Genomic DNA, 27134 nt, shown 5'->3' on the forward strand with positions numbered 1-27134 from the left:
TTTGTGTAAGTGTACTTAATTAAATGTTTTGCTACTTCATTGTCGTTGTAGTTGTTAGTTTTTCCCTTTTTGCACCCCTGCAAGTGCAAGTGTTAGGGCGTCTGCACGCGGAGGTGAGCTGCAAACAAGTTCATTGGAGAATAGCAAAACTAACTAATTTAGTTTAAATTAAAAATATTTTAATTATATTTAATGATTATTTATTAAATAACTGTTCATTTCTTAGGCTTATCTGCATGGAGTGTTTAACCTTTGGAATTGATTTCTCATCTGTTTCAGAATAGAAACCATTGCTTTTGCTTCACTGTGCATTGTATATATAAACTACCTGGCTGAAACAACAATAAAACCCATTTGATATGACTTGAATCCATTACTATGGCAAAGCACTGAAATGTTACTACTGCAGAAGTAACAGGAGGAAAAACTTTCATTACTTTGGGATTGTGATCTCAGTGCTGGAAATACACAAATATTAATTTCGCATACTTAAAATTGGAAACCAATTTAAATGAATGATATTTTACCATAAAAACATATTTTTACTATTCAGAAAGTCAAAAAAGAAAGCCACAATCAAATTCACATTAATGGCGTATTTGGTGGGTTAATATTGTACATAAGTCAGCTTCAATCCCATCCCTACACAAACTTGAAACAAAACAAACAAACAAAAAAAAACTCATTCAACAGGTCCAAGACAAACGTAAAACCACCGATAAATAGTTTTTTATGTTCTTTCTACATTTGTACACAAATTTGCTTAAATTAGCTAATGTAGAAAAGTAGTAATGTAAAAAAATATATAATTGCTAAAAATAATTGCTGTGGGGAGCAACCCGTTGGGGAGCAACCCGGTGGGGAGCAACTGGGGCATGCAACTCCCCCACTGCTCCGGGTTTGTGTTCACGGTGTGTGTGTGTTCACTGCCGTGTGTGTGCATTTTGGGATGGGTTAAATGCACAAATACCGAGTATGGGTCACCATACTTGGCTACACAAGTCACACTAAGAGGATAAAATGTATCAACAACATATTAAGAAAATCCAAATATAAAAAACTACAGAACTCTGTCCTGCCATAAAAATAAATTCTGACTCATTTATCAGTAAATAGGCACAATGCCTCACATGAGGTCATTTCATACAGTGGTATTCTCTACTTGTCAACCAAACATAATGAATTAAGAGATCCAAACAACACAAATTAAACTCTGTTATCTGTGCACAGTTAAGATTAGCACTGTAATAAAATGTTTATCATAACTTAGAACCTCTCATCAATACTAAACCAAAAAACAACCTGCAAGTTTATATTTTTAAAGGGCAAATCTAAAATAAAACACTAGATACAGTTCATGTACAACTTGAGGAATTTGTTATTTACAAATTTAGACCTGTTAAAGTTGTACATGAGTCATAGTACAACCATGTCAATAAAATATCAAAACCTATAATATGCTATAAAACTGAAAAAAGATAGAGAAATGTTATTCAATGCATGTAAACAATGCATTGCAATGCAATGTATTTCTTTTAAGTTATGCTGTTGTGGAGGGGCTCTGATCTGCTGCTTTTAGAAATAAGTCTCCAAAAAACATAGTGGGGATTCTTTATGTGACACAATGCACTCTAATCTTATCTGCATCTGTGACAGCATTGTGAAGATGGTAGTGCTTCAGGAGCTTTCTCCAAGCTGTGCTGCATTTGAGCAACTCTTGGTTCCCTTTAAGAAGACAGAAAGATTAAAGTTAAGATATATACAGCAGGAAGTTTGAGCATCAAGCATAGACTAAAAAAAAGAGAGAGGCTGCAGATTCTCACCAATAATGCACAGTCCCTCCTTGGCCCTGGTGATGCCCACATTTATCTGGTTGGGGTCACCGACAAAGCCCAGATGTTTGGACAGCCAAGCTCTGTCTGCGTCTCTCTTAATCTCTTCACTTGGTAAAGAACACACCGTAGATATGATGACATAACGCCATTCACTTCCTATTAGACAAAATATTGTATGTCACATGATGATAGTCTTTCCTAATAGTCTTCTGATATACATTGAAATACCAGACTGAGTCATGCAACTGGCAATTAGTGAAATATTCTTATTATTCCATTACATGAATTTTCATTTACTACTCTAAAGATTATGATTTCAAATTCAAGAGATGTGCTAATAAAATACAATACACTACTGATTTAAAGTATCCAGCAGGGCATGAAGTCATATTTGCAGACAAGCTACAGTATAAAAATGCTGCTTATGGCTTAACACATATAATACTCTGAAAGGATCAGTTCTGTATTGGGGTGTTGCTACTTTAATTCCAGGAGGGGATCTATTGCCACCTTGGCTTTTAGTAATGGTGGTAACAGTGATTTCATCCATTTTCTTCTTCTTCAGCTCATCTCTTATTTCTGTTACTTGGGCATTATAAGGTGACAGAATCACAATACTTTGTTGTTCGATTTTGGCCATCTTCACCAGATTCTCTGCAATGCTAATCTGTAAAAGAAACAAACCCAAACCAGGAAATACTATCAGGCTAATGACCATATAATAACATTTAATTTTATATTTTATTTTTACTTTTAAGATCAACAAGGAACCTCAAGGATACCCAATACGCTACCACTTTGTTTCTTTCTTCCTTGTTGGCTTTAGAGTTCTCATTGCCCTTGGGTGTGTTGACAATCAGACTGATGGTCTTTCCTTTGACATTCCCAAAAACAATTGGCAATGTCCTATTGTCAACACGCAGGACACTGCTTGGCTGCTCCACATAAGTTTTCAGCTTTCCTTCATAATATTCATTTGAAGGGAACTCACATATGTCTTTGTGCTATGAAGGTACATAAAAAATAGTTGTTGATTACAATTTAACATGCAAAACACAGACATTTGCTAAGTACTGTTGCTACAATAAGTAATAATATACAAATAATATATATACATTATAATATTGTCTGTAATTATAGTGTATATTTCTTGTTCTTACCATTCTGTACTGGGTATCCAGCATTACTGCTCTTTTCTTATGGATTGTATAGTAGCGTTCAAACAGAGACTTGGCCATCCCCAACTTCCTCACTTTTTCATTCTTCACAATGGGTCGTAACTGTTTGTGGTCACCAATCAAAACAATCTGAAAGTGATATTGTAAGACACTGCATTGAATCATAATAATAATTACACTTCTTAACATCAAGTGGGTATTTCTAAGCAATGATTCAAACACTTTTTCCAAAACTCCTGAAATTTAAAAAGTCAGAAGTAAAGATAACCAGTCATACAAAGGCAACTATGTAGTCTGTTCAGACAGCAACCACCAAATCTGTATTTTGACTTTGTTATATTTAGAAATTTCTTAGGTAGTGAAAAATCTGGTGGAAGCACTACAGGACATATTTGTAGGTCATCAAAAACAATGTGATATCATTACATGTTTGCTAAGTATTAGGCTAATAAAAAGGATATTGTGACATTAAAATGATTGTGTGTCATGGTGTGGGTTTTCTCTTTCCGGTTTTGGACTTTTATTTTGGTTTCTGGTTTCCTCCTTCGTCTAGTTATGTTTCTAGGTAGCTTTATGTTTCGTTAGTAGAATTTGTTTCACCTGCGTTTAATTAGTCTTTTGTTCCTAATGTATATATACCTCCTGATTTCCTTTGCTCTCTTCTGGAGGATTAATGTTGACTATGTTAGAGAAGGAGAAAGTTTATTTGCCTGCCAAGTGGCAGTTTTTCTGGTGTACAGTGGGTAGGTATAGAGTTTCGACGATGAGTGCCGGAGTTGCCTTGATGGCTGAATTTTTGTGTGTATGGAGAGTATTCTGGTGTATCCAGGAGTAAATAAAAGTACTCTGCATCCTGCATTTGGGTCCTGCGCTTTCATCCTTTCACCCCACATCATAACATTGTGCTTTGAAATTATAAAAAAGTTATTATAAAAATGTGCTTCACACTAAGGATAGTATTTTCATTAACCATTAAACATTTATCATTTGGATAAAGGTCACATTAAAGACAATGTTAATAGAAAGTATGAGCTGTATATTGGCCAATAAATGAAAAGCACACCTTTTCTGGCTTATTGCAGACTAATGGAATCAAGGCCTGGGGTTCAGTGGCCATTGCACATTCATCAATGAGAATCTGACGGGCACTGACAGTCTTATTTAAGATGGGGCTAGAAGACTGTGTACATGTGCACAGTATGATGTCATGCCGTTCAAGCTCATATGTCCGAGCATCTCTGAGAAGTTTTTTGTACCTAGGAAGAGAAAAAAAAAAACACAGGATAGATAGGATTAGGCTTCTATTGATTAAACCTTTGGACTATATCATAACCTTGTGCTTTTGTATTCTACTGCATAACTGATATGCAGGATTATCAAAATGAGAAGCATTGCAAGAGAGGTTCCTTAGATTTTCACCATTTAGAGAATCAAATATACAATACAAACACAGTCTTAGAATTTTCATTGTCTGCACTTGTCAGTAAGGTACTAAAATCTCGGTATGATATGATTTCTCTGATATTGGTTATGCCAATTGCAGCAAACCACTTTTAAGCATTTATATTTTACACATTCATTCATTATCTATACCCACTTATTCCTATTTAGGGTCACGGGGATCTGCTGAAGCCTATCTTGGCTTTCTTCAGGTGAAAGACAGGTAAATATATTTATATATGTGTGTTAAGCCATATGTGGCTATTATATGTGTTAAGCCATATATTTATATGATAAATATATTAGATTGTTTTTAATTTCCAATGTTAATTATTGACATCACACACGCTAAAAATGTTACTGATGTCAACAAAGACTCCTTTGAAGACAGCAGTTCGAAGTGTCACACTCTCACAGTCAGTTGCAACTTTTACAGTGACTGTTCGTCATTTGTCCTGCAACACAGGATGTATTACACTACAATGTCTGTAGATGGCACTCAGCTGACACTCACATTTACAGCACCCTGCACATGCACAGACCATAAATACTTAGAAATTGAAGTAAAGAAAAGGCCCTGTGGTCATGGTTTGCTGTAAACTGCAATTATGTGTGTAGATCGTGTTTTACTTTATTTTAATATTTTGATTGGTCATTCTAAATTGCCCATAGGAGTGAGTGTGAGTGGTTCTTCTTCTACATGTGACCCTGTGACGCACTGGCGACCTGTCCAGAGTGTACCCCTGCCTTTTGCCTGAAGATAGCTGGGATAGGGTCCAGCCGACCCCTGTAACTCTAAATGGGAATAAGCAGGTATAGATAATAAATGAATGGATGTGTTGGCTGATTGTCTTCATGAAGTCAAGTGAAATTTCTAAAAATAATAAAGTAAAGTGACAAAATCTAAAGAGCAGGGACAGGCTCTGAGATAGTAACACATGACCGAAGAGAGCTATGATAGGCTCCAGCAAATCCCTGTGACCCTAAATAGGAATAAGCAGGCATTGATAATGCATGGATGGTATGTAATTTCTAAGAGACAGTCAGTAGCATATTGCAGTACACAATGGAAACAAAACAAAGCTGTAAGTTTTCATTCAGATGTAACACCTTTAGGTGAAAACCATCACTATGGGGACAACCCCCATCCCCAGATTTCTGCTGAATAGTTTGTTTTGGGGAATTCGCTATATTTTACTTTACTTTTATTTTACACAGCCAAAGGATGAACACAAAAGATAGAATGCAATATAAAAAATAAAGACAGATACATGGCACAATATAAGCACATACTGTACAGCACAGTGTAGTAAAATCTCCCGTGTTAAGTCCAATCTAAAAAGTGTTTATATATTAATTGTTTTGTTAAATTAACACATTCAGAGTTGATTTAACACTGGTGATTTGCTGTGTAGCTTGTGTCTGTTTATACAGTGGGTACGGAAAGTATTCAGACCCCTTTAAATTTTTCACTCCTTTCTGTCATTGCAGCCATTTGCCAAAAACCGTCCAGCCAAACTGAGCAATCGTGGGAGAAGAGCCTTGGTGAGAGAGGTAAAGAAGAACCCAAAGATCACTGTGGCTGAGCTCCAGAGATGCAGTAGGGAGATGGGAGAAAGTTCCACAAAGTCAACTATCACTGCAGCCCTCCACCAGTCGGGGATTTATGGCAGAGTGGCCGATGGAAGCCTCTCCTCAGTGCAAGACACATGAAAGCCCGCATAGAGTTTGCCAAAAAAAACATGAAGGACTCCCAGACTATGAGAAATAAGATTCTCTGGTCTGATGAGACCAAGATTGAACTTTTTGGCTAAGCAGTATGTGTTGAGAAAACCAGGCACTGCTCATCACCTGCCCAATACAATCCCTACAGTGAAACATGGTGGTGGGAGCATCATGTTGTGGGGGTGCTGCAGGGACAGGATGACTGGTTGCAATTGAAGGAAAGATGAATGCGGCCAAGTACAGAGATATCCTGGAAGAAAACCTCTTCCAGAGTGCTCAGGACCTCAGACTGGGCCGAAGGTTCACCTTTCAACAGGACAATGACCCTAAGCACACAGTTAAAATAACAAAGCAGTGGCTTCAGAACAACTCTGTGACCGTTCTTGACTGGCCCAGCCAGAGCCCTGACCTAGACCCAATTGAGCATCTCTGGAGAGACCTGAAAATGGCTGTCCACCAACATTCACCATCCAACCTGTCAGAACAGGAGAGGATCTACAAGGAAGAATGGCAGAGGATCCCCAAATCCAGGTGTGAAAAACTTGTTGCATCATTCCCAAGAAGACTCATGGCTGTACTAGCTCAAAAGGGTGCTTCTACTCAATACTGAGCACAGGGTCTGAATACTTATGACCATGTGATATTTCAGTTTTTCTTTTTTAATAAATTTGCAAAAATTTCTACATTTGTTTTTTTCTGTCAAGATGGGGTGCTGAGTGTACATTAATGAGAAATAAAATTAACTTTTTTGATTTTGGCAAATGGCTGCAATGACACAAAGAGTGAAAAATTTAAAGGGGTCTGAATACTTTCCGTACCCACTATATGTCAAACAGTCAAAATTCACACGTGTGTGCCTAATACATAATCTGCACATAGTCTAGCATTTCTATCAGTGGAAATAGATTGTCTTAGTGTCTGAATCGATTATTGATCAGTTTGTTACATTAAGGAAGCACAGTTTTAAGTGGACAATAGAATCTTTTCATAGATTCACCATTAGAGTACTGCAAACATACCATGGTAAAAAAGTATAACACTTTGAATCGCTACATCTGTGTATATACATAGTCTACATCTTGACCACGGAAGAGCAATAGTTTGAAAGGGGAGTCAAAAACAAGATCAAGTCCAGTTGCACCTCTGATATACCATGAACTGAATGAATGGGAATTTCCACAAATGTGAGTTTTGATTGACATGCAGTTGTAAGATTTGTGTGTGTGTGTGTGAACTTACTCTTTCACCTCTTCAGCAGTTAGTTCTTCTTCTTTCTTAAGAGCTAGTTGAATGCGTTTGTCAAAAGCTCTTATATGACTGGAAAAAGGATTTTGGTCCTGTCGCATGCGGTGATGTAGAGTGATGCTCCTAAGATTAGGTAATGTATACCAGTGTTAATGAATAATATTAAGAATTTTTGATAAACTGTTTGTCATCAGCAGACGTGATTGCAACCTGATTTCTGGACTGGAACAATCGTTACGTAGTGTCCGCCGGGAAAACTGAACAGTGCAGTCTGGATAAGGGTAATCCAGCATCTCCACTCGCTGGCTGTAGACTCTGAGACACTTTGGGCTGTCCCCAGACTTCAGTAGGTACTCTGTGTAAAAGACATAACACAACATAGGTTGTCATAACAGGAAAATGTACTTGAAATTTTATCAAACACACAAAGTAACTTGCCTGCAACAACATCAACAGACTTGTTGGATGGGCCGCAGTAGAGAATAACTTGTTTCTTTTTCTCATCCTGGGGGTCAACAAATTTCCTTTGGTTCTTTGAGTTGAACTCAAAGAAATAGTACACAATGTTTACGCCTACTACTGTCTTTCCAGTTCCTAAGAGACAAATGGACAATGGCTGAAGCCTTGGCAAAATATGAGGCATTAGAATGAGTACATGAGTAAAGACCAAGTTATAACTCTTACCAGGTGGTCCCTGTATGAGTGTGAAGGTATTATTTAGAGCTTTATCCACAGCCTGACGCTGCCTCTGGTTAAGGTTTGGCAGTCCATTTGGTAGCTTGTTTCTTACTGGGTGCCACCCTGTTTTTACTATAAAGATAAAAATAAGAGAAAAAGTTTTTAAATTACATGATATATTATAGAACATTTTTGCAAGAAACTGAATCAAACAAAGGACTGTTGAATTTTATGTGTGACTCATAATAACTATTTACATTTGAGTCATATATCTACCTTCTTTTGGAATATGGTGTCCAAGTGCTATAGCCTTGACAATAACACTTGCAGACGTAATGCTGATCACAGCGTTTTCTTTCCGGCTGAAAAACATAATATGTATATACAAATTGTATATATAAGAGGCACAAATGTTCGATGAAAACTATGGCTGCAACCAGAGTATGAAAAAAAAAATTGGTAAGATCTAAATAAGAGCCACTTTAACTTACATGTCAGGCAGGAGCTTTGGGATTATTTCAACAGTGAAACATGTGTTTTTCTCAAAGACACATTTAGGAATTTCTTCCATTGGCAGATGATTGACATAGAACTCTATTTTACTTCCATCATTTGTAGTATTTTTCTGTTCTTCTACTCTGCATGTCACACCATGGGCTACCCATGTATACCATTCTGGGTCCATCTGTGCAGAATCTTCCAGATTGTTCACAGTTGACTTCAACTCTAGACCTCTCTTCCGTATGCAAAGAAAGCACTTTGAAAGATTACATTCAAGGGCCCATTCACTGATCCATGTCTGAGGTAAGAAGATGTTTCCTGACAGTGTGTCTTCATGCGTTCGAGTGAAGTGTACCACAAGGTTCTCAATGATTATGCTATCACTTTCAGCCACTGCAGTGGCAGCAGATTCCATCTCACACAATGGTTTCCAGATCCTTATATATTCTGTAGTGTCACTATAATAACATCTTGATGGATCACCTGCAGATTCAGAGAAGCATGTTACAGGGCTGTGGACATGGTTCACACAAATCTCAAACTTTGGCTTAACGTGCACCAGTTGAACAGCAGGCACGTGATAACCTCTTTTTATCTCTGATGTCATTTGAACCTGAAGGGTGTCACCTGGCTGCAACCGGAGGTTGATGTTAACCTCATGCTCCAATACCTTTTGCTCCTCAGAGGTGCATAAATTAGTTGTGAACTGAGGTAGCTCAGATGAAAGTGTCATAACACTTTGGTTTTCCACTTGCTTTGTCTTAGTGTTCATTATGAGTTGCTTTGCATGATCCCAGTTTTCTGTGTCAATTGCTTCAATAATGGATTTCCATATTTCCAGTGAAATCTCAGTGCAGCAACCACAGTCTGGGAGTGTCTTCAACTCTTGGTGAATTTGCATGATGTCAGCTGCATATATTCGCCTTTTCCAGCCAAGAATGATGCACTGATTTTTTTCATCATAAAATGGTTGGTCTTCTAATTTTAAATCCTTGTACATAATTGGTAAAAACTCTGTAAATATGTTCCTGTCAAAAGGAAATGACACAGCAAAACTATTTTTTTCAGGATCCACATGAGCTACAAAGCCTAGCATTGAAGCACTTTGTTTTGCCCTGCTCACTGCATAAGAGATCTCTTCAGCTTTTATTTCATACTCCTTGGCAACCCTGATCTTATCCTCAAACTGACTGCACAAAGTTGTAATCTCTGTAGGAGTGTAGTAGACATTCTCATTAGATATAACAGAGTGTAAAAGTCTTTGCAAGACGATGTCCATGTACCGCCGTATCGGTGAGGATGCTTGTGTGTAAGAGTTAACATTCAGAGAATAATGCCCAATATTTTCTTTGGGAGAAGAACTGGAACAGATCATGTAAGTTTTACTACAGCATCTTCTGAACTTATTAACCACTGGCTGCAGCAGAGGATGGATGTCATCTGCAGCAACTAGGTCCACCATGTTGTCTGTATCATTGCTTCTGGCAGCTGCCTGGATATTTTTCCACACTTTTTTGAGCATGCGGAAGTTTCCACCACTTCGCACTTGCTCATCATGGTCAACTTTGTGTCGCACAAGGAAAGACAATGGCATTAATTCTGCATATGTCTCCTTCAGTTCTTCTACCTTATCTAGACTTGGTTTAGCCTGACAGCGAAGGGGTGTGCAATACTGGGTTTGTTCTGAACCAATCAAAGTCTCAGATACAAGAGCATTGAATAACACACTGAGTTCTTCAATCATTAGTTGGGCCTTGCGATTTCCAGGGAATCTCTTTGCATCAGGCTGAGCATAGGCCCAATCTTTGTTAAGTCTAATCTTTCTTTGAGATTTTGCAAAACAATATGCCATTGTGACACAGTCTTTTATATCACTAAAATTGGGCCTCACTCCATATCTTTCTGTGATCCACTCCCCTGCCTTGTCATAAGACAACTGCTCATTTGAATTTATCACTGACAGCTGGAATTTGTGCTTTCCAATGATCTCATTTGTTTGCTTGCTTACTTTGAACATTAATGAAACCACCTTGCGGTCTTCATTGGGCAGAAGACTGAAATGTTCAGTGCTCAAATTTTCAGGGAACATATAAATGGGTTTTCGATTACCACAATAATATGTAGCCCCTTTTTGTTTGGCATCCTTATCTAATTTACTACCTGGACTCACAAAGCTGGCCACATCTGCAATATGGATTCCCAACTCATATTGGTCCCCAATTTCCCTGACACTGATGGCATCATCCAAGTCTCTTGTGTCTTTTGAATCAACAGTGAAAGTCATTACCTTACGTAAGTCCTCTCGTTGTGTCCCAACCTCATCTGCCAACAAAAAAGCTCTGTCTAAATTATATGTACTGGGTGCAACTTTAAATTCTTCATTCAGGATTTTTAGTTCATCGTCCAAAGATTTTCCCACTGGAAGAATCTTTATGACTTTGCCCAGTGGAAAAGAACAATTTTCTTTCCATCCAATCACTTGTACCATAAATACATTGTTTTGTTTGAGCTTTTCATTAAGATGTTCACATCCAACAATCACCCACTGCCCATCAATTTGCTCCCATATTGGAATGAAGTTACGTCTTGTCTTGCTGATCAGTATGCGTACCTTGGGCTCAGATTTTTTAAGGGGAATCATCATCCTTTTGACAAATTTGTCTTCAGAATGTCTTGGTTTGCTATGATCCTCATCCTCAAGAAAGCACACAAGAACACGGGCAGATTCAATTTCCTTGGTGATGCTGATCACTCTTTCTTTTTGTAAGACCACTTCATCGCCAGTGAAGGTCTTACCCAAGTTTGCCCTTCCCTTGATTGTTATATGTCTAGTGGGTTTATGAAACGGTATGACATAACCTCTGTTATATGACTCCCTGACCAATTTTCCTCGTTGGTACACCTCGGGTTGTTTTTCACATAACTCTGAAAGGACTGTGTCAGCACCAGCAATATAGTTTGATGATCTTAAACTGAGGTGATCTAAGTCTTCAAATTCCAGGCTGTCTTCATCAGAACAATATTCTATCTTTAGCTGTTCATATTCATTTTTCAGCTCTTGCAGAATTGCATCATTCATAGTGTTTTTCTCATCCACATGTTCAGACTTTTGAAACTTTGCAGTTTCCATAAGATCTTTTTCAAAGAAATCTTTAGTGAAATGTTGTGGTGTAACGCTGCTGTTAGTGATGCAGTGCTTTATGTAGCTCTGCCAGATTCCTGAGCACTTCCCAAAGCAACACAGTGCAGCAGCATCTCCAACCACAACTACCTGGGACTGAGCCCTAGTCATTGCAGTGTTTAAAACACGGGGATCATTGAAGAGCTCCAGACCAGATAGGTAAGATGTTGTTAGGTTCTCACGTGTTTGCACAGCTGTCATTATGACTGCCCTGAACTGTCTTCCTGTTGACATATGCAAGAAAATTTTTTGTTTGTGAAATGTTTGAATAGTCTGACAAGTATTTAACAATACTTTGTCTAATATGCTAGTACAATCATGCAGACTTGTTGATGTAAATATAAATCAAAATTACCTTGCACATTTGCAAGAGTCTCAACATGGACTCCAGCCAGATTTCTTTTCTTAAGCGCTGTCCTAATTTTCCGAATCTAGAAACAATTGAGACAATTCACATATTACAACTTTGATCTAACTATGCTAATGCTAATATATTCAAACAAAAAATTTCATTATTTCACAATTTTCACTGATGTCAAAATTTTATTTACCTGAAATCCCTCTGATAAGATGCATATCAAGCTTTCGTCCTTGTGTCCCCAGGTCAATGGCCATTGTTTAAGAATGTCTTTCACAACTTCAGCCACTTTGGCAACCACATCTTTGTTATACCAAGACATAGATTCAGTATCCAAGAGACATTCTCCCCTAACATGGTGAAACATTAGGGCCTGTTCATTGGCAGGAGCTGGAATATTTCCAGTAACTTTAATCATATTCCTCTCACCATAGAAATGGGTAGAGATAAACTCCACAATTTCTTTGGTTGAGCGGTAGTTCTCACTGAAAATGATTCTACTGTTAAATGCAGCATCACACTTTTGGCCTTGATAGTAGTGGAACAAGCGATTAAGGAGTGTGTGATTTGAACGCTGATGATCTTCCACTGAGAAAAGCTTGGGTCCCATTTGCATGTGATCTCCAGCTAAAACAACTCTAGCATTTGGCCCAGCAAGACCAAGGGCCATCAGGGCTTCACATTCTAGCATTTGAGAGGCTTCATCAATAAGAATGTGGGTAAAGTATCCTTCTGGGAGCTTCAGATCATGGAAACGTCTTGCCATTGTTGTGGTGGTTACAATTATTTTGTGATGATCTAGGGCTGCTTTTGTAGGTGGTAGAAAATACTGTCCATCATCTGAAAGAAGACAGTATTTCAAAGTGATTTCATCTGTGGCAGACAAAGCAATCCCACGATTGTTAACTTTTATTCGAACTGGCTTAATTTCATTGTTTTTCTTGATGAATGGATGAAAGTGATCTCGGACATACAGATCTGCAGAACTGAAAGAAAACAACAGTCAATGACATAAACCTTAGTGTTGTTAAAACTTTACTAAAAAGTATGGCTTTGCTTAGATTAATGAACTGGAAGTAACAAGTTAAATTATTTGGGAAGTACATGTCTGTAAAAACTATTAAATGGGTTATAGATTTCCAATACTATGTCTATATGTACTGTACTGTATGTATAGTATGTACCAGTAGTAGATCCTGTGTATTACCTGTTTGTGAGAGTGCAAATAAGCACTTTGTTGTGAGGCTCCTTACAAAGCTCTCTGGCTGCTTTAGCAAGGGTGAATGTCTTCCCAGTCCCAAATGGTCCATAAATGAGAAGTGGTGCCACAGAATTTTGAACATTGGAGGATCCAGTGATAAAGTTAATTGCTGACTGCTGTTTTACATTCAGGTTCTTATACTGGATGTTATTCACAGGAACATCACAGTCATAAAGGTCTGGTAGCACTCTGTTTGTATCAGGAAGGAGGTCTATGGCCTTGTGCATGGTACAGAATTTGTAACGATTCAGTTGAAACTGTACCTCCATTTGATATGATGCATTACTTTTGAGTGTAAGATCAGAGCAGCATTGTTTAGAGAGCTGCAAATACATTATGCTCTCACTTGTTTTGTCTTGGAGAACAATGGCTTCATAGACCTTGGAGCTTTGACCACTTTTAGATATACGGGCTATGAGAGCAAACTGGATGCTCCTTTTTAGAACTAGTCCCTCAGGGCTGTCTGGTGTCAGGTTGTAAGGAACAGAGATGGCACAGAATAGTTGTCCACAGCGAGCTGTCATTGTGTCATACTGTGTACTCTTCAATGTATCCAGTGTTGTAATTTCTCCACAAATATTTAGCCTAAAGTACATAAAGAAAGATTGAAAATTGTGTTGTAAAATATGTTAATTCCAAACATTAGAAATAAAATGATGCAGATAAACATATTACCTTGAAACAACATTGTCTTCTGCCAATTCCTCATTGTACAGGAAATGGTGCATTCTTTCTTTGTAGTTATCTTTACTGAGAGAGGTTTGGCTGTTGTGGGAGAGTTTATTCAGAGATCTAACCTGAGGAGTATTGTATTCCTTTACAAGCTTCTCCTGTTCTTCTGTCCTGTATGAACATGGGATGATAACCCTGTTCCCTCGATGCCAACGCTCAAGATTTGGAGAGGTGGTGCCATAGTTCACAGTTGGTTGTTCCATGTCATCTAGTAACAGTTGGCCTACTCTTACTCTGAGTTTCTTCAAGAGCACTGGTCTCATGTCAAAATCTAGCACTAACCACTGTTCATATAGGCCAGGGTTGATAGCTGTGAAAGACACAGTAATCTCGTAGGTCACATCTTCTCTGCGAAAGTGTTCACCTGGGAAATAGACCAAGGGCACCAAACTGGTAGCATCAAGTGTGAATGACGCTCCCGGTTCTTGCTTCAGCAGTGCCACATGCTTAAGCTGTCTCTGTGTAATTAGGAATACAATGGGAAAATGAACCAAAGGAAAAAATGTTTTATCTTTCATTCATCCTTAACAGACAAGACTTAGAAAAGACTAAATCATAGTGACAGTGGAACAAAATCATAACAGAAAGATAAAATATTGGCATTGAAACATTTGTATTGAAAAATAAAACATCAGCATTGAAAATTAATACTGAAAAAATTTTCAATTTTTGTTGATCTAAGTTTTTTTTCAATGCCAACCCTGTGATTTTCAGTGAATTGTCCATATTTTTAATGTCAAGTTTTTTTTCAGTTTCACTTCACTGTCACTGTTTCAGCGTGGAAGGGAGGGCCCTGAGGGGTGGGGCTAAGGGACATGGTTACTACCAGAATGATAGAGAAAACAGAGTGGCAAAACTCTGTAATTAAAGAGAGAGCGCTAACTCACTATGTGGTTGAAGTAGTTGACGTGATGTCACCTTGGTAGAGACTATTGTCTTATTGATTACTGTTGTATGGAGCGCAGTGAGATAGTCTGGGTCGCACGAGGAAAGATAACACGACAAACCAGCTACTAGAGAAAAGGGTTTAGTAGTGAGAGAGCTAAGAGAGAAGCAAATGCCTGGCCAGGGTCCTGTCTACCAACTTTATGTTATGTGAAGAAATGAGAAAAAATTACAACGGAAGTTGCAAGCAACTAACCCTATGGTGGGAGCTGGGGTTTCCTGTAGAAGGTAGTCTGAGTAGTCGACAACTAGCGCAATTAAAAGATAAACTTGAAAAGAAGGAAAGAGAGAATGCAGAGCAACAAAAGAGAAAGTCCAAAAGAGAATTAAAGAAGCACAAGGTGTTCAAAGTTGACCGGAAAGCGTATTGCATGTGGAAAGAAGAATGTCATGTGAGGGAGATTAAGATGAGTAGAAGGCAGTATGAAGATGGAGACAAAAAGTCTAAACAAAAACAAACAGAACCAGAACATATATTATATAGACCAAAAAAATTGTTCTGACACTAAATCTCTGTATCCTGTTTTATCTGAGTTACATAAGGTGGATCCAGATTTGGACTCTACTCCCCCACCTTCTCCACATCATAACCAAGCTTCACTACAGAGACAACACACAGAAAGGGAGGCTCCAGCCAGCATTCCCCCACTGAGGTATGAGGCACCAGGAAACAACACATCTGAAGCACCTCCCCCGGAGACTGGCTCTGAAAGTGTGAAATGACACACCATGCTGACCAGATCCAAAGGGCAGAGCCACTCCTCTGGTGAAGAAGAGGAAACAAAAGATGCTTCCCATGATAGAAGTTGGGGACAACATCTTCCAACTGGGATGTGAGTAAAAAAAAAAAATCAGTTCTTTTCACCAACACAAACCTCATCTTTCGCTTGAAACAACAAGACTAGGGACATGTGGACAATGCCTTATACGGAGATGTCATCATTCAATTGGTACAGGGGGTGCAAGCAAAATTCCCACTCAGACAAGATATGAGTATGATCAGCATAATACATCAGAATTCAGAAAAATCTATGGGAGCTCTTCTTGCAACTTACTGAAGCTTATGACATCCAGCGGTCATGTTCTACCCGAAGTTGGGCTGGGAGGCAACCAAATGGGTACTATGAAGTCCACCTGAAGGATGCCTTTTTAAACAGGATGAAACCTGAGGTTACTGAGGCAGTAAAATGGCCCTGTTTCACTTGGAAAACCTGCACAATTGGGGACATTCTGCAGCACGCAGAAGAAATACAGAGGCGAAATGAAGAACAAAGAAAACAGAGACAGCAACAAAAAGCTGATCTCACATACTTGCAGCATGTTCAGTGCTATGGCCATGCTAAATTTTTCCATTTACTGTGATTCTGACAAATATAAGATATTCCCAGAACTGTGTCTTTCTACTGATAATCATTGAAGTGACATTTCTGGTTGATTCAGGAGCTACAAGCTCTGTACTGAAAACTGACTCACTACCGCATGCGCCTAAAATGAATGGTAGGTTTTGTCTCACAGTAGGTGCTAGTGGAAAACCTGTTTTGGAAAGCTGCTCTGTTCCTCTCAAATGCACTTTGGGGAAACAGACCACCAAACACTCATTCATTATGTCACAAAATTGTCCTGTAAATTTATTGGGCAGAGATTTGATGTGTCAATTTGGCATAGTGTTACAATCAACAGACCATTCCTAATGGAATAAATGTCCTGACACAGGTAGATCAGGAATATACAACGCAGCTCACTCAGATGGTTAATGTCCATTCATAATTTGCATATACAGTGGGTGCGAAAAGTATTCAGACCCCTTTAAATTTTTCACTCTTTGTGTCATTGCAGCCATTTGCCAACATCAAAAAAGTTCATTTTATTTCTCATTAATGTACACTCAGCACCCCATCTTGATAGAAAAAAACAGAAATGTAGAAATTTTTGCAAATTTATTAAAAAAGAAAAACTGAAATATCACATGGTCATAAGTATTCAGACACTTGGCAGTGACACTCATATTTAACTCACATGCTGTCCATTTCTTCTGATCCTCCTCATGTTGTGGGGGTGTTTTTCAGCTGCAGGGACAGGACGACCGGTTGCAATTGAAGGAAAGATGAATGCGGCCAAGTACAGAGATATCCTGGAAGAAAACCTCTTCCAGAGTGCTCAGGACCTCAGACTGGGCCGAAGGTTCACCTTTCAACAGGACAATGACCCTAAGCACACAGTTAAAATAACAAAGCAGTGGCTTCGGAACAACTCTGTGACCGTTCTTGACTGGCCCAGCCAGAGCCCTGACCTAAACCCAATTGAGCATCTCTGGAGAGACCTGAAAATGGCTGTCTACCAACGTTCACCATCCAACCTGACAGAACTGGAGAGGATCTGCAAGGAAGAATGGCAGAGGATCCCCAAATCCAGGTGTGAAAAACTTGTTGCATCATTCCCAAGAAGACTCATGGCTGTACTAGCTCAAAAGGGTGCTTCTACTCAATACTGAGCACAGGGTCTGAATATTTATGACCATGTGATATTTCAGTTTTTCTTTTTTAATAAATTTGCAAAAATTTCTACATTTCTGTTTTTTTCTGTCAAGATGGGGTGCTGAGTGTACATTAATGAGAAATAAAATTAACTTTTTTGATTTTGGCAAATGGCTGCAATGACACAAAGAGTGAAAAATTTAAAGGGGTCTGAATACTTTCCGTACCCACTGTAAAAAAGCTCTCCGTAAAGCCAGAACTGCATACTATTCATCACTAATAGAGGAAAATAAGAGGTACCTCTTAGACCCCATCCCGACTAGACTGTTTAACGACACCCTGCCATTAATTAACTCATCTTTATTAGACTTGGTAAATTTATCTCTAGTATCAGGCTGCAGTAATCAAACCCTTACTCAAAAAGCCTAGTCTTGATCCAGGAGTCTTGGCTAATTATAGACCAATAACCAACCTACCATTTTTTTTTCTAAAATCCTAGAAAAAGCTGTTGCTAAGCAGCTATCAGACCACTTACACAGGAATGAACTATTTGAAGATTTTCAATCAGGATTTAGAGCACATCATAGTACTGAAACAGCACTGTTAAAAGTCACCAACGATCTTCTCTTAGCCTCAGATAATGGACTTGTTTCTATACTTGTCCTGCCAGACCTTAGTGCTGCATTCGACACTATTGAACACAACATCTTATTACAGAGATTGGAGCATGTGACTGGTATCAGAGGAACAGAATTAAAGTGGTTCCAATCCTTTTTATCGGACAGATTCCAGTTTCGTCATGTCCATGATGAGCCTTCCACATGCACAAAAGTTAGTTATGGAGATCCACAAGGCTCTGTGCTAGGACCGATTCTTTTCACACTGTACATGCTTCCTTTAGGCTATGTCATTAGGAAGCACTGTATTAATTACACTCAGCTGTATCTATCTATTAAAATTAGGAAAATAAAATTAGGAACATCCTGTCTTAAAATGATGCAGAAAAACTAGTCTATGGATTTGTTACCTCAAGGCTAGATTACTGTAACTCTGGATGTCCCAGTATCTCCATAAGAAGCCTCTGGTTAATCCAGAATGCTGCAGCCAGAGTCCTGACAGGAACTATCAAGAGGGATCATATTTCTCCTATATTAGCTTCTCTTCATTGGCTTCCTGTAAAATGCAGAATAGAATTTAAAATCCTTCTTCTCACATACAAATCCCTTCATGATTAAGCTCCTTCATACCTCAAAAACCTCATATTACCATATTATCCCAATAGACCACTTCGCTCTCAGAGTGCAGGTCTACTTGTGGTTCCCCAGAGTTTCCAAAAGCAGAATGGGAGGCAGAGCCTTTAGCTATCAAGCTCCTCTCCTGTGGAACCAGCTCCCAGTGTGGGTTCAGGAGGCAGACACTCTCTGTACTTTTAAGGCTAGACTTAAAACCTTCCTTTTTGACAAAGCGTGTAGTTAGGGCTGGTTTCAGGTTACCCTGAACCATCTCTTAGTTATGCTGCTATAGGCCTAGACTGCCCGAGGACCATCAGTGCACTGAGCTCCCCTACCCTAACCCTCCCCTCCCTTCCCCTCTCCTCCCCCCTCACATGTATATTCCACCATTGAATGTCACTATACCTTGTGCTCTCTCTCTCCCCTAGTTTGTGCTCTCTCTCTCTCTGTCCTCTCTCTCTGTACCTTCTGCAGGTGTCCCTGATCCTGGAGCTGTATATTACTGATGTGCAGTTACTGGCACCACCAACCTGCAGTGTCTATTTGTTGTTTATTGTTGCTGTTCTTTTCTCTCTCCTCTATCCACTCACACCAACTGGTCGAGGTAGATGGCCGGCCGGTTCTACTGGAGGTTTTTTCTTCCGTTACAGGGAGTTTTTCCTCTCCACTGTCGCCAAGTGCTTGCTCATAAGGGATTTATTGGGTTTTTTGTTTTTGTAAAGTGCCTTGAGATGATTTGTATTGTGATTTGGTACTATACAAATAAATTGAATTAAAATTGAATTGAACAACTCATAGACCTTGCACACTCAGAGTACACAAGCATAAATCACTACACTGCACAGCAAATGTAGATGTAGGACCAGAAGAGTATGAACGGCAGTGGTATGTAGAAAATAAGGAAGTGATACATTTGACATATGTCTATTGGACAAAGACTGCTGCTGTTGCTTGTTCTACTCTCCCCTACTCAGAAAGAACTTTTTACAGGAAATACTCCACACTACCCACTGGCAAAACCTGCTGACTGGAGTTGGAAAGACCTGAGCCGCTGGTTTTAGAGCTTGCTGTTCCTCGAGGACATTCAACCAACAGCATCAGATCCTAGAACAGAGTATAGCAAGAAGGGTGATGTACATCGTACACAATTTACATCAGTTGTACAAGTTTATCGAACAGTTGAGCTCATCAATAGTCAGAACACTGCTACCGCTGCAGCCTTTACCATCACAGAAACTAGTTTACCACCAGAGCTCGAGCAAATTCCAAAATCTCTCTGGGTACAGGCCATGTAAAAAACAGTACCCTTTAAAACTGGAAGCCATTGATGGTATAAAGCCTGTGTTCAATTCTTTGTTAAAAGCTGGCATAATAATTCCATGTGATAATTCTCCAGTCTCCCCATTTTTCCAGTTAAAAAAATAAGAGACCAAGGTCAACCAACTGAATGGCGCCAGGTGCAAGATTTTACAGGCGGTGAATGTAGCCATACAGCCCCAAGCGCCAGAAGTAAGTAATCCTCAAACCATCTTGTCCCTGGTACCACCAAATTCAACTCATTTTTCAGTAGTAGATTTGGCCATGCTTTCTTTTCTGTCGCAGTACACAGGGACAGCCAGTACTGGTTTGCCTTTTCATTTAAAGGAAAAATTTATACCTGGACCAGATGTCCCCAAAAGTGACAGGTGACATATCTGGGTCACGTCATCACCCCAGAAGGAAGGAAAAAAGTATACAAATACAAATACAATACAAAAAAAGTATTGCTGCAATTCAAAATGTTCCTAAGTCAATCACAAAAAAACAAATGATGAGTTTTCGTGGCATGACATCATTTTGCAGGCAGTGAGTACCAAATTACTTGCTGCATGAAGCTCCCCTTGTCTGCTATGGTGCATGGTGCACTCTCTGCACGTGACAAAATCACATGGATTCCTGAAGGAAAAAAAGCCTTTCTGGATTTAAAGGCAACACTTTCAGTTTTCAGCACTGTATCTCCCACACTGGGTCTGCTTAATCCTAACTTAACCTTCACTCTGTTTGTCGACCAGAAGGACAGTTACATGACTTTGGTTTTATGTCAACCTCACGGAGGTAAATTACGACCTGTTGCTTATTTTTCGTCAAAGGTGGATCCAGTAGAAACAGGCCTTCCTCTGTCTAGGAGCCGTCACTGCAGCAGAGTAAGCCATTCTAGCATCACACGATTTTGTTGGCTATTCTGATCCGACATTGATGGTTCCGCATGCTGTTGCACACATATTGCATACACAGAAAACTGCACACTTGTCAACACAGCGGTGGTTAAGATATCACACTATTTTGCTTGAAATGCCTAACTTCACTGTTAAAAGGTGTAACGTGTTAAACCCTGCAACACTTCTTCCCACAGAAAATGATGGAGATGCTCATAACTGCACTGAGGTGTTGGAAACCATCTGTACTCCCAGACCTGATCTTGCAGACACACCAATCTTGAATGCAGACATGGAGTTATTTGTTGATGGCTCTGCTTCCTGTGATGTCAAAACAGGCAGAAATCAAGTAGGGTTTGCAGTTGTCACAAAACATAGTGTGATTTCTGCAAATTGCCTTCTCATCTGTCTGAAGCCTGTAAATTGCCCAAAGACAAAACAGTAAACATTTACACTGACCCATGTTATGCTTTTGGTGGTGTCCATGATTATGGTTGTCTCTGGAGACAGAGGGGTTTCCTCACATCAGCTGGAACACCTATTGCAGATCATGCTCTTGTTGCCGCTCTGTTAGATGCCATCCTGTTGCCTAAACCAATATCAGTTATGAAATGTGAAGCTCACACTAACAAAAAAGATCCCATTTCTACAGGAAATTCAGCAGCAGATGCTGCTGCAAAAGCTGCAGCCACAACGGGTCAGATGTTTCACTTCACTCAGCTTTCTCTTTCACATCAACTCAACCTACCGGCTGACTTGTCAATCATGCAGTCACTAGGAAGCAAATCTGAAAAAAAGTTGTGGAGAAAATTTTCAAAAAGGGATATGGCTTGGCTCAGACAACAAACTTTGTTTGCCTTGCTTATTTTCATCTCTTTGCAAAGCTTGCTCATGGTAAAGATCATGCATCCAAAGGAGGGATGTGCACATATGTTAATACCTACATGGGTTTTTCAACATATGCAGCTGAGTGCTGCAGAAGATGTATAATTTGTACAGCACATAATGCATCTGGTGCCATTAAAATGCCATTGCAAAGCCATTCCCCACCTGATGACCCTTTTCAACACTGGATGATTGATTTCATTGAACTGTCAATATGCCAGAAGTCATAAAGATGTAATGTTAAGACTATTGTGCAAAGCTTTTTGCCTCTCTTTCAGCCCTTCGTCCACACGAGAAAGCAGTCCTGTCTAGCCCTGCAGATCTCAAACCAGGTGACTACGTGCTCATCAAGGACCATCGGAGGAAACACTGGAAGCAGAGACGATTCACCGGACCACATCAGGTGCTGCTGACTATGAATATGGCAATAAAGGTGGAGGGATGTGCTTCGTGGGTCCACGCCAGCCACTTTAAGAGAATTCCAACACTGGACAACAACCCCCACCCAGACAAGGAAACAGCTACTGTGGAAGATGATCAACAAGGCACAAAGTGTCAAATTTGTCACCTGAAGTGTTCACCTTGCTGAGGGGGGAGAAGTGCTGATTATTGGGCAAGGCTCTACTTTGAGCTCCAATAAAAATCAAGGAAGGTGAATACAGGAAGGTGACAAAAGCGACATCTGGTGCCCAACAATGGAGAATCATGCACAAGTGCATCCTCTGAGCAAGAAGGAGTCTAACCTGAAGATCACGTTATGCACATTTATTCTCTTCACTGTGATTTTAATAATCATGTGGGTGAGTTACGAATTATGGCAAGATCAGCAGATCACTCAGCAGTTCACCGCCAATACCAGACTGACAAGGAGTATGACTGGACCTGAACATTTGCTCAACAGGAGCTGAAAATCCATTCCAGCTACATTTTCTCCAGTACTTATGGGCTGGTTTGATGTTATGTTTGGAAAATGGAAAGCTTTTTCTTATTTCTTTACACAGTTTGTGCTCTCTCTCTCTCTGCCCTGTTATGACTGTTATTGATTCCATTGCCCCAATTAGGACCAAGGTATTGTCAGCAAGAAAAAAGTCAAAGTCACCTTGGAGAAAAGCCACAGTGGTTAAAATTCAGAAAAGAATATGCAGACAAGCAGAACGCAGGTGGCGAAAAACCAAACTCCAGGTTCATTTCGACTTATACAAAGAGAGTCTTCAACACTATAACCAAAAACTAAAAAATGCAAGGCAATCATTTTTCTCAGAGGTTATCAATAGAAACAGCAATAATGCCCGCGCATTGTTTTCTGTTGTAGACAGACTCACAAACCCAGCACCCTCTCTTCCTTCTGAACTGCTGTCCAAAAAGTCATGCAATGATTTTGCAGCCTTTTTCACAGACAAAATATTAAAGATAAGACAAACTATCTCTAGCTGCAGTCCTAGGAACATGACTATCACCTGTGCCTCCTTGTTCTCCAGCGAATCTAGAACATTTTGATCTCCTTGATCACAGAGCTCTGACAGAAACGCTTCTACAATTAAAATCTACATCATGCTGCCTTGATATTTTACCAACAAATTTTTTTTAAAAATGTTTTTAACAGCTTAGCTCCAGATGTATTGCAGATTGTCAGTAGTTCTCTTCAGTCAGGGCAGTTTCCCCAGGCCTTAAAAACTGCTGTTATAAAACCTCTTCTTAAAAAGCCTAATCTAGATGCTTCAGCAGTAAGTAACTACAGGCCAATATCAAATCTTCCATTTCTGGGAAAAATAATTGAAAAAGTAGTTTCTCAACAAATTCACAGATTTATGGTGCAAAACAATCTTTTTAATGCACTTCAGTCTGGATTTCGCACACACCACAGCACTGACTGCACTTATTAAAATTTTAAATGATTTACATTTAAATAATGACGAATCCAAAACTCTGTTTTAGTACTACTGGATCTCAGTGCTGCATTTGACACAGTTGATCATGATGTGCTGCTTCATAGACTAGAAGCTTGGGTGGGAGTTACTGGCTCAGTGTTAAATTGGCTAAAATCTTACTTACAAGATAGAGACTATTTTGTCTCACTTGGTAACTATGAGTCTGAGCAAACAAAAATGAAATGTGGGGTTCCTCAGGGGTCTATTCTTGGTCCTCTCTTATTCAATATCTACATGCTGCCCCTTGCTCAGATTATGGAATACTACAACATTGACTACCATACCTATGCAGATGACACCCAACTTTATATATCAGTATCATCTCATGATTATAGTCCTGTAATTTCATTATGTGAGTGTATTAATCAAGTCAAAGAATGGATGTGCCAGAATTTTCTCCAGCTCAATACAGACAAGACAGAAGTGATTGTTTTTGGCCCCAAAAGTGAAAGGTCAAAGGTCATTGCTCACCTTGACTCCATGTCATTGAAAGCTACAAATCAAGCCAGAAACCTTGGTGTAATCATTGACTCAGACCTGAATTTTAACAACCACATAAAATCCATCACTAAATCTTCCTATTACCACCTGAAAAACATTGCTAGAATAAAAGGTTTTCTTTCTACACAAGATGCAGAAAAACTTGTTCACGCATTTATCTTCAGTAGGTTAGATTATTGTAATGGCTTGTTCACAGGTCTTAGCAAAAAGTCAATCAGGCAGCTGCAGCTAATCCAGAATGCTGCTGCCAGAGTCCTTACAAACACCAAGAAACTGGACCATATCACACCAGTTCTCAGATCACTACACTGGCTTCCCGTTAGTCAAAGGATAGATTTTAAAATTTTATTGCTAGTTTATAAAGCACTAAATGGTTGTGGACCAAAATATATCCAAGATATATTAGTTCTCTATGAGGTTTCCAGACCCCTCAGGTCATCTGGGACAGGTCTATTGTGTGTTCCCAGAACCAGAACCAAACAAAGTGAAGCAGCATTTAGTTACTATGCTCCTCACTTGTGGAACAAACTTCCTGAACACCTGAGGTCTGCTCAAACTGTCAGCTCATTCAAATCTGGACTGAAAACTCTGTTGTTTACTGCTGCCTTCGAATAATTGTTATCTTTGTTTTCTTAATGTGCTTTTATGTTTTATTTTAATTTACTTTACTTGATTTAAATTTATTTTATGTTAAATGTCTTTATTTTTAAATGCTCTTTTCAATGCTTTTAATGTAATTATATGCCTTGTAAAGCACTTTGAATTGCGTAGTGTATGAAAGGTGCTATACAAATAAATAAATTTGCCTTTGCCTTTGCCCTCTCTCTCTCTCTGTATCTTCTGCAGGTGTCCCTGGTCCTGTAGCTGTATATTGGTGATGTGCAGTTACTGGCCCCACCAACTTGCAGTGTCTATTTTTTTGTTTATTGTTGCTGCTCTTTTCTCTCTCCTCTATCCACCCACCCCAACCGGTCAAAATATTTCATAGCTAAGTTGATCGTAGCAAAGACATCATCTCTGCTCTTCAGTTATAAAAAATAAAATAAGGATTAATCACTACGCTGATCATATGCAAAAAAAATAACAGTATCTATTGTATAAAGGGGCATCTTATATAGGATATACATTTGATCATTGGAAAAATGCATCATTTAATCAACTCACCATTGTAATTGCATCTCAAGCAGCAATAGAAATGAACAAGGTCTAACGCCGCATTGGGTAATGTTTGGAACTATCGAGAGTCTCCATAACCCAGAATCTGGCCAGAAATATTGCTGCCATTTCTGTCCACGGCATCCTATGGAAGTGTCGTCACTCTGTTTTCTCTACCGCTCTGGTTACTACATATTCTGCAAATAATTTGCATATTAAGGAGCCAACAGTACAGCTCATGCCTCGCCGTTCACTCTGAATACTATGCTGTAAATATCAAGTAAAGGTTCTACTAATAAAAATGTTATTGTGGTCATTGTGGTTGACACGGAGAAATGGATATCTAACATGTAATTACAGACAGCAACATGGTTTATTTACATGACAAAACGGTTTGCCACTGATGACTCTTGAGGCCTAGCAATACTGTAGTCCAGCATGAATTCAGCTGCAGCTCCCAAACAGCAAGTCTGTCTCTATTACAGTTTTTCCACACAGGATTGGGCTGATATGAAGTTAATTTTAGGTTTTAACCAGCTTAATATTGTTAAAATGGTTTTGGTAGAGGTTTGCTGGAGCAAATACACAGCAGGAGCAGCAGGCAGGATCGATGAGTAAAAAAACTTGAGCATTAACTTAACACTGGTGTTGAGGCTGCTGCATATTTTGTGTTAGCACATTTTTGAGACCTTATGCAGCAGCAGTGGTAACACCCTGAACTGAAGCAACAACAGTCACCACTGGACCACAGACTAAGCTAACGTTACCAACCACAGGTTAGCTAACTAGCTACCTAACGTTAGTGTTAAGATATATACCAACTTTAGCACTTGCTCCAGTAGACCTCTGCCAAAACCAGTGTAACATCATTAAGACTATTTAGTTAAATACTAACTTCAAACCAGCTCAATTCTGTGTGAAAAAACACAACAGGACAGAGACAGATTTACTCATTCAATTCAATTCAATTCAATTTTATTTGTATAGCGCCAAATCACAATACAAATCATCTCAAGGCACTTTACAAAAACTAAAACTAAAAACCCAACAATTCCCTTATGAGCAAGCACTTGGCGACAGTGGAGAGGAAAAAACTCCCTTTAACGGAAGAAAAAAACCTCCAGCAGAACCGGGCTCAGTTTGGGCGGCCATCTGCCTCGACCGGTTGGGGTGAGTGGATAGAGCAGAGAGAAAAGAACAGCAACAATAAACAACAAATAGACACTGCAAGTTGGTGGGGCCAGTAACTGCACATCAGCGATAAACAGCTCCAGGACCAGGGACACCTGCAGAAGGTACAGAGAGAGAGAGAGAGAGAGGGAGGGAGAGAGCACAAACTAGGGGAGAGAGAGAGCACAAGGTTAGTAACATTCAATGGTGGAATATACATGAGGTGGGAGAGAAGGGGGGGGTTAGGGTAGGGGAGCTCAGTGCACCGATGGTCCTCGGGCAGTCTAGGCCTATAGCAGCATAACTAACTAAGGGATGGTTCAGGGTTGCCTGAAGCCAGCCCTAACTATATGCTTTGTCAAAGAGGAAGGTTTTAAGTCTAGCCTTAAAAGTACAGAGAGTGTCTGCCTCCTGAACCCAGGCTGAGAGCTGGTTCCACAGGAGAGGAGCTTGATAGCTAAAGGCTCTGCCTCCCATTCTGCTTTTGAGAACTCTGGGAACCACAAGTAGGCCTA

At 39.4% G+C, this 27134-nt stretch overlaps 1 protein-coding gene across 4 annotated transcripts in view; it reads right to left on the bottom strand.

Annotated features, from left to right (window-relative positions):
- Window positions 1–713: 713 nt before the first annotated feature.
- The window catches only part of LOC113130231 (helicase with zinc finger domain 2), a 37143-nt gene continuing 10722 nt past the window's right edge, over window positions 714–27134 (bottom strand). The window contains exons 5-20 of one of the 4 annotated variants that reach the window (XM_026306681.1): window positions 14078–14592; window positions 13349–13987; window positions 12335–13127; window positions 12139–12214; window positions 8593–9085; window positions 8378–8463; window positions 8108–8233; window positions 7862–8017; window positions 7634–7778; window positions 7418–7546; window positions 4077–4269; window positions 2996–3142; window positions 2618–2839; window positions 2346–2502; window positions 1824–1991; window positions 714–1725 (exon numbers count right to left, since the gene is read on the bottom strand). In XM_026306681.1, the coding sequence (XP_026162466.1) occupies window positions 1613–1725; window positions 1824–1991; window positions 2346–2502; window positions 2618–2839; window positions 2996–3142; window positions 4077–4269; window positions 7418–7546; window positions 7634–7778; window positions 7862–8017; window positions 8108–8233; window positions 8378–8463; window positions 8593–9085; window positions 12139–12214; window positions 12335–13127; window positions 13349–13987; window positions 14078–14592 (4158 nt within the window). In that variant the 3' untranslated portion in view covers window positions 714–1612. Of the gene's footprint in view, window positions 1726–1823; window positions 1992–2345; window positions 2503–2617; window positions 2840–2995; window positions 3143–4076; window positions 4270–7417; window positions 7547–7633; window positions 7779–7861; window positions 8018–8107; window positions 8234–8377; window positions 12008–12138; window positions 12215–12334; window positions 13128–13348; window positions 13988–14077; window positions 14593–27134 lie in introns of those variants that run through there. The other 3 variants (XM_026306679.1, XM_026306678.1, XM_026306680.1) reach the window with 3 other exon arrangements.

Source organism: Mastacembelus armatus, chromosome 5, assembly GCF_900324485.2.
Source record: "Mastacembelus armatus chromosome 5, fMasArm1.2, whole genome shotgun sequence".
Lineage (NCBI taxonomy): Eukaryota > Metazoa > Chordata > Actinopteri > Synbranchiformes > Mastacembelidae > Mastacembelus > Mastacembelus armatus.